Below are 8,751 nucleotides of genomic sequence, written 5' to 3' on the forward strand. Positions count from 1 at the left end.
CTTGCCCAGGCTAGAGTGCAGTGGTGTAGTCAAGGTTCACTGCAACCTCCACCTTCTGGGTTCCAGCGATTCTCCTGCCTCAGCCCCCCCGAGTAGCTGGGATTATAGGCATGTACCAGCATGCCTGGCTAATTTTTATATTTTTAGTAGAGATGGGGTTTCACCATGTTGGCCAGGCTGGTCTTGAACCCCTGACATCACCTGGCCTCTCAAAGTGCTGGTAATACAGGCATGAGCTGCTGTGCTGGGCCTGATCATTTTTGTTTGTTGATTAAGCTATGTGTTTCTCTAAGGGCCTGTCCAGTGACACATAGTCATTGAGTTAGGCACCTGGTTGGACGCAGCCTGGTCTGAGTCAACCAGAGGCACTAATCTACTGAATAGCTATTTAGGTAAGGCTTTTGTAAAACTTTCTTTACTTTTCTCTAGAACAGAAGCCAAGATATTTTGTTTATTTTATCTTATATTTTTGGAAAGGATATATGATTTCTATTTCCATTTGTGACATTCATTCAGAATAATATTTTCTGAGCGCCATACACTGTGCAAACTGTGTGATCTTGGTGAAGTCATTTAATCTCACTGGGCTTCAATTGATTGAATCCTCTACCTTCATTCCTTAACTGCAAAATTGACTAGAGTTTCCTATGTGACTGCCTTGGGAGTTGGTATCTAGGGGAACGGAAGGAGGCTAGATGGAGGCAGTGTACCCTGCTGAAGTAGGGGCAGCTCCCGCTGCAACTACTCTCACCCTCCACCATCCCAGCACAGCTGCACTTGTATTTATCCTATCTGTCCCCAGAGCCTCCTCAACCCAGTTGTCTTTCCTCCTCAACTGTGGCCTTTTGTCCCTCTTTTAATTTATCCTCTGATCCTTGTATGTCCTAGATTCAGAGGATGATTGCTAAATTTCTGTAGCTGTACATGGAGCATATTGGTGGTATAATGCACCAGAGCAAAAAAGGAAGCATGTGAAGGGAGAAAGGAAAAAAAGTAAAAGTAAAACACATAGGAGAGATGAAAAGAACAAATATGAGTTGAGGAGAGGGAGGTGGAGCAAAAAGGTAAAACACATATACCCAGGGAAAACAGTATATTTGTCACCTGAAGTTGCGTTACTTAATTTTTATAATCTTCCCTTAAGTACCTATGTATATGGACTTTTTTTTTTCTTTTCAGCAGAGTCTTGCTCTGTCACCCAGGCTGGAGTGCAGCAGTACCACCTCAGCTCACTGCAACCTCCGCCTCCCGGGTTTAAGCAATTCTCCTGCTTCAGCCTCTCAAGAAGCTGGGATAGGCTTGTACCACCACACCCGGGCTAATTTTTGTATTTTTAATAGAGATGGGGTTTCGCAATGTTACCCAGACTGGTCTCAAACTCCTGGCTTCAAGTCATCTGCCCATCTTGGCTTCCCAGTGCTGAGAATACAGGCGTGAGCCATTGCACCTGGCTGTATATGGATTTTATTAGTGTGCCTAGAATTTTACTTTCATGAATATAGTTCTTCTGTGACTGCCTCAGTTGCTTTGTTCTCCTAATTAAAAAAAATCTATTCATTGATTTGGGATGATTGAAAAGTTCTTGTGTTAAAAACATCTTTCTAATATGATTCAAAAATAGATTCCCTCTTTATTTCTTTAACCTTTGTTAATGTTTAAGAAAACTGAGGAGCCAGTCCGTTTTCCCAGTAGAAATCAAGTAACATTTACATTAATTGTCATCATGCATACTTACCTGAAATTTGTCATTTTAATTTTTATTTTTTTAAGGAGCTGATGGTACACACATGGATGGTGATCAAATTGTTGTGGAAGTACAAGAAACTGTTTTTGTTTCAGATGTTGTGGATTCAGACATAACTGTGCATAACTTTGTTCCTGATGACCCAGATTCGGTTGTAATCCAAGATGTTATTGAGGACGTTGTTATAGAAGATGTTCAGTGCCCAGATATCATGGAAGAAGCAGATGTATCTGAAACAGTCATCATTCCTGAGCAAGTGCTGGACTCAGATGTAACTGAAGAAGTTTCTTTAGCACATTGCACCGTCCCAGATGATGTTTTAGCTTCTGACATTACTTCAGCCTCGATGTCTATGCCAGAACACGTCTTGACGAGTGAATCTATACATGTGTCTGATGTTGGACATGTTGGACATGTTGAACATGTGGTTCATGACAGTGTAGTAGAAGCAGAAATTGTCACGGATCCTCTGACCACCGACGTAGTTTCAGAAGAAGTATTGGTAGCAGACTGTGCCTCTGAAGCAGTCATAGATGCCAATGGGATCCCTGTGGACCAGCAAGATGATGACAAAGGCAACTGTGAGGACTACCTTATGATTTCCTGTAAGTCTTGGGGTACAGTGATTGTCAAAGGTGTTTTCGAAGGCTGCCTTTCCTAATTTATATCAGGGGTAAAATTTTCTTGATTTTAAATGTATATAAAATTAAAGTAAATCTCATAGACCTACCTACATTGTTGTTTTAGTTTGGAGGCTACAAGATAACTGAAAATTAAGTAAGGCCAGGTGTGGTGGCTCACGCCTGTAATCCCAGCACTTTGGGAGGCTGAGGTAGATGGATCACCTGAGGCCAGGGGTTCGAGAACAGCCTGGCCAACATGGTGAAACCCCATCTCTACTAAAAATACAAAAATTAGCCGGGTGTGGTAGCATATGCCTGTAGTCCCAGCTATTCAGGAGGCAGGAGAATCACTTGAACCCAGCAGGCGGAGGTTGCAATAAGCCGAGATTATGCCATTGTACTCCAGTCTGGATAACAGAGTGAGACTTTGTCTTAGGGGAAAAAAAAAAAAAAAAAAAAGAAAGTGAAATGATGCAGAGTAGAGTTGTTTCTATATAAGGACACAAGAGGACAGTGAGATTTCTTCAGTTTAGAAAGACAAAGGCTGAGGCCAGGCATGGTGGCTCACCCCTGTAATCCCAGCACTTTGGGAGGCCGAGGCAGGTGGATCACCTGAGGTCAGGAGTTTGAGATCAGCCTGGCCAACATGGCGAAACCCCGTCTCTACTAAAAATAAAAAAAATTAGCCGGGTGTGGTGGCGGGCACCTGTAATCCCAGCTACTCAGGAGGCTGAGGTAGGAGAATCACTTGAACCTGGGACACAGAGGTTGCAATGAGCCAAGATTGTGCCACTGCACTCCAGCCTGGACGACAGAGCAAGACTCCTCAAAACAAAACAAAACAAAAATGCTGAAAGGGATAGAACCGACTGAACTTTGGAATCATGAAGGATGTGATTAGGCTTTTATCAACCTTTATTAGAATTAATGAACCCTCTTGAAACCTAAAAGGACTTCAACTTGGGGGGAAAAAAGAAGTCTAACCAAGCTACTTATATTCTTTTTGTTTATTTGTTTTGGAGACAGAGTCTTGCCCGGTCGCCCAGGCTGACGTGCAGTGGCACGATCTTGGCTCACTGCAACGTCTGCGCTCTGAGTTCAGGTGATTCTTGTGCCTCGGCCTCCTGAGTAGCTGGGATTGTAGGTGCATACCACCGTGTACAGCTAATTTTTTGTATTTTTAGTAGAGATGGGGTTTTGCCATGTTGCCCAGCATGGTCTCGAATCCCTGAGCTCAGGCAGTCTGCCTGCCTCGACCTCCTAAAGTGCGGGGATTACAGGTGTCAGACACTGTGCTGCTACTTATTTTCTTGAATATGGATACACAGTACTGTTTATGTAATACTTATGTACTTATGTAAAATACTATATAACAGATAACATGAAGAGTATGAAACATGATTTCGTAGTATGAAGCATGATTCCAAAACATGGTATCAAGTATGATGAATTCATACTAGGTTATTGGAGAAAAGTAAAGTATTTTGAAGCATACCTTTAAATGTTTATCTTAGCATCTGCAAGGACAGCTGTTATCTTCTTACAACATATTCGTTGGTACCACTTTCAGAGATAAAATTCTAGGTTGGCTAGGCCACGGCTTTGACCCAGTATGGAAATTATTATGCCTTAAGGAATTAAACTTCAAATATAAAGGATTTAGACTATTTATAAATTTACAAGAATATTTGCTTTGCTTGAATACCTGTTTTAATGCAGGAATTTAATATAGCATTAATATATTGAAGTCAACCAGCATTTTAGGAAACTTCTTTGAGATTTTGAAACTCCTTTGAAAACTCCTTGAGATTTTGAAAAAGAATTCTTTGTGGAAAGAGGAAGAAAATGCCTTTATTCAACACATGTTTATTGGACCCTTAATGTGTGAGACATTGTTGTAGGTAGCATAGATACAGAGGCATGCTAAATAAATACATACATAAAACCATATCCCTGGAGAGCTTATGATCTGCTGTGGGAGAGAAGTTTGTAGTGTGATTCAGAGGTGTGACTAAACTGCCATGGAGACCGGATGGAGTAGCTGACTTTTGAAATCAAGGATGAATTCTAGTTTTAGAGGATGTAGGAGGGTATGGGTGGCAGAAAGACATTCCAGGCAAATAGTATAGTATGTTAAAAACAAAAAAAAGGTTCTAGCCTTCACTGATATTGATGGGAACTTAAGGATATACTTATAGATCCTGTGTACATTCTATTTTATTCCTTAAAATAAATTCGTGGAAATAGAATTGGTAGATCAAAGGGTCTACGTATTTGCAAGTTTGGTTATGCTTCAAGTTTGGTTAAATTCCCTTGGTATTTTGCCTTAATATTCCCCTCATCAAGTTTATGGGAATGTTCGTTTCCCCACACTCTAACCAATACAGAGTATTATTTTTCTTTTTAGTTTTTGCCAGTCTGGTAGAGAAAAATATGGTATCCCGTTTCAATTTTGAAATTATTTTAGGACAATAATCCTGGTATGTGGAGTAAGACTAAGTCAGGGAGAGATTAGTAGTAGAGAACTGTTGAAATGATTCACATATGAGATGAAGATCTGAAGTACATTAATAGTAAAGGGGACAGAGAGGTAGCTGCATTCAAGAGATTATGAAGTAAAATGGATGAGATTTGATGATAGATGAAAGAGGCTGGGGTGTGAGGAAGAAAGGCAATTCAAGGATGACCCTAAGTTTTCTACCTTGGGAGATTGGGTGCCTGGTCATGCCGTTACCTGAAAGGAGGACTAGGTTTGGTGGGGAAGGGCGGGGGCAGGGGGAAGATTTTTGACCTGTTACAGTTTGAGGTGCTTGCTGGTGAATGTTTTTTCTAGGCAGTTGAAAAGATGTGACTTTGGTGCTTTTGAGAGAGTTTGTGGCTAGAGGAATAAATTTAGGATAATAAGAATGTAGGCAGTATCATGTATGGAAGTGGATGGTGGTCTCCAGAGCATGCTTGTAGAGTATGAGTGTCAAGTATGGCTCCTTTAGGTATTTAAGAAGTAGGCAGAAAAGAGTACAGGTAAAATGAGAAGAGAAGAGAAGGGAAGAGAAGGAGGAGAAAAAGTGTTTTCAACACCGTTAAGGATAAAAAGTTTCCACAAGTATCAGCCACTGAGGAGAAAGCAGGCTTTTTTTTTTGGCATTTAGATCATTGGTATCTAAATTAGAGTAGGTTCAGTAAGGCATGGGCTAGTGAAGAGGAGATAGAAGAGATGAGCTAGGATGGATTGAGAAATTAGTGAAAGTAGAGTTAGGTGAAGCTGTTTGGATAAATTGCCATTTTGGTCAGCAAAGGGACTGAAGAGGCGGGAGTATAGCTTTTGATGGTTGCCTGGATGGCAAAAGTAAGTTGAACATGTTTATACACTTACAGGAAAAAAAGTCCCTGGACAGGGAGAGCCTGAAGATAAAGAAAGGAAGGGCTAACAGATAGAGCAGATTCCAGAGAAGGGGAAGGGACTGGGTGGTGTCCAGGGCTGTAGGGATGGCTATTAGGTGAGTGCAGGTGACGAAAAATGACTCCCCTTCTCTGAGACAGGAAGGCAGTTAAGGATGAGGCCTCTTCCCAGGCACAGAATGTAAAAGGAGTGTTTGAATGTTGGGAGCTATTTTGTCTGTGAAGCAGGTTTATCTGCACATGCAGAAGGACTGCAGAGGTTGGGTGGAAAGCTGAAGGATAATGGGAAAGGGTTGGAAAGCTTTGGTCGTTTGGGGATGGGCCAATGTAGGAAGCCAAGAATTTATGAGATAGATTGCTGAACTGCATTGAGGGGCCAGCTGAGGTTAGGAGTCTTAAGCTTGTAAGTACAATGCAGTATTTAGTATGAAAATGCTATTTTATTTTATTTTGAGATGGAGTCTCGCTCTATCGCTCAGGCTAGAGTACAGTGGTACGATCTTGGCTCACTGCAATCTGCCCCTCCTGGGTTCAAGTGATTCTTGTGCCTCAGCCTCTCGAGTAGCTGGGATTATAGGCCACCCTGCCCAGCTAATTTTTGTATTTTTTAGTAGAGACAGGGTTTCACCATGTTGTCCAGGCTGGTCTTGAACCCCTAACCTCAGGTGATCCACCCACCTCAGCCTTCCAAAGTGCTGGGGTTACAACAGGCATGAGTCACTGCGCACAGCCGAAAATGCTATTTTAAAATGCAGGTTGAGTTTCCTTAATCCGAAAATCCAATATCTGAAGTGCTCCAGAATCCAGAACTTTCTAAGTACAGGCATGACACAACATGTGAAAAATTCCACACCTGACACTTGATTTCTGATTTTTGTATTTTTAGCAGAGACGAGGCTTTGCCATGTTGGCCAGGTTGGTCTCAAACTCTGGTCTCAAGCAGTCGATCTGCCTGCTTATGGTAATTTTATACGATATTTTTTTAACAATTTTGTGCCTGAAACAAAGTTTATTTCAGGCACAAAATTGTTAAAAAAAATATCGCATAAAATTACCTTCAGGCTATGTGTATAAGGTGTATATGAAACACAAATGAATTTCTTGTTTAGGCTTGGGCCCCATCTCCAAGATATCTCATTATGTATATGTAAATATTCCAAAATCCNGAAACACAGATAAATTTCATGTTCAGGCTTCAGTTCCATCCCTAAGATAGCTCATTATGTATATGCAAATATTGCAAAATCCACAAAAGACTGAAACCCTTCTGGTCCAAGTATTTTGGGTAAGGGGTACTCAGCCCTTACTACTGCCACATTTTCTATTACAAGACCGGGCAACTGGAGCCAAGGCTAGAGAAAGCAGAGAGTTGAATTCATCCCAGTTTATGAAGGGAAGAGGGTCTGCTGAAATACCGAAGAGGAGAAAGCACTTGCTTCTCCTGACTTCTCTCTGTACTTTCTGGCCATTCTGTTTTCCTCAGCTTTTTTGCTAAGGAGTAAAATGCATGGTATTGGTTTGCCCTTTAATTGCACACTATCCCTTGCCTTTACTTTCTACTTTTTTAGGAAGTTCAGCCCTCCAGGGAATTCATTGGAAAAAAAACCGAGAAGCTGCTTTAGTAACAATTGATTCAGCATATCAGCTTCTTGTATTACAGAATTTGTAATACAAGACATGTAAAATTTTACAGATTTGTAAAATTTTCATTAAAAATCTTATAGTCATCTTTAGGCCCTTGATTTCTCCTAATTTATGTAGATTTTAATATTCCTGAAAAAGTAAATACAGATAAACATAAATGGCTATCATTAGTGTATTTTAATATATGTTTGATGTATGTGTATATATTTTAATAATATAATTTCTTTCCTTTTAAATAAAACATATCCAAACTCAAAGAATGCAAAAGTACATTTAAACAAATACATACGCACATGAGCATTTGTGTGCACACGTGTACTATTTCCCTATTTCAGTATAATGAAATGGTTGGATTGTTTTTAAATTGGGTTTAGAGGTGGTGGCCGTTAGTAGTGCCTCTGTCTTCTCTATTATTATTTTTGAGATGAAATCTTGCTCCGGAGTGCAGTGGTGCCATCACAGCTCACTACCACTTCTGCCTCCTGGGCTCAAGCAGTCTTTCCACCTCAGCCTCTCAAGTAGCTGGGGTGACAGACATGCACCACCACACCTGGCTAATTTTTGTATTTTTTGTAGAGATGGGGTTTTGCCATGTTGCCCAGACTGGTCTTGAATCTGGTCTTGAACCAGCCTGGGCTTAAACAGTTCGCCCACTTCAGCCTCCCTAAATTCTGCAGTTACAGATGTGAGCCACCTTGCCCGGCCTATACAGGCACTTTTGTACTCTTATTCCTCTCTACTTCATCATTTGCCCTTTCCCTTCAAAAGTAATGGTCATATTTTAAAATTTAATTTACTATTGGCTTTGGAATCAAACCAACTGAACACTTTAGAATTAGTTAACATTTCTCTTGACTGTGCCTCCCAGCAAAGATACTTAATGATGTGTTTTACTTTAATTAATTAATTTATTTATTTTTGAGACAGAGTCTTGCTCTGTTGCCTAGGCTGGAGTGCAGTGGTACAATCTTGGTTCACTGCAACCTCCGCCTCTCAGGTTGAAGTGATTCTTCTGCCTCAGCCTCTGGAGTAGCTGTGACTACAGGCGCATACCACCACGCCTGGCTAATTTTTGTATTTTTAGTAGAGGTGGGGTTTTGCCATGTTGGCCAGCCTGCTCTGGCCTCAAGCGATCTGGCTACCTCGGGCTCCCAAAGTGCTGGGATTACAGGTGTGAGCCACCATGTCCGACCTTAATGATGCATTTTAACTTAAAACCTGTATTGAGCCGGGCGCGGTGGCTCAAGCCTGTAATCCCAGCACTTTGGGAGGCCGAGGCAGGTGGATCACGAGGTCAAGAGATCGAGACCATCCTGGTCAACATGGTGAAACCCCGTCTCT

General features: G+C 41.2%; 1 protein-coding gene across 1 annotated transcript in view; it reads left to right on the forward strand.

The window, feature by feature from the left end:
* Nucleotides 1-8,751, forward strand: part of ZFX (zinc finger protein X-linked) — a 65,515-nt gene that overhangs the window by 28,330 nt on the left and 28,434 nt on the right. Inside the window, exon 5 of the mRNA XM_017514568.2 lies at nt 1,771-2,349. Coding sequence (XP_017370057.1) covers nt 1,771-2,349 — 579 coding nt within the window. The remainder of the gene's footprint in view (nt 1-1,770; nt 2,350-8,751) is intronic.

The sequence above is a fragment of the Cebus imitator genome, unplaced genomic scaffold (assembly GCF_001604975.1).
Source record: "Cebus imitator isolate Cc_AM_T3 unplaced genomic scaffold, Cebus_imitator-1.0 Scaffold527, whole genome shotgun sequence".
NCBI lineage: Eukaryota > Metazoa > Chordata > Mammalia > Primates > Cebidae > Cebus > Cebus imitator.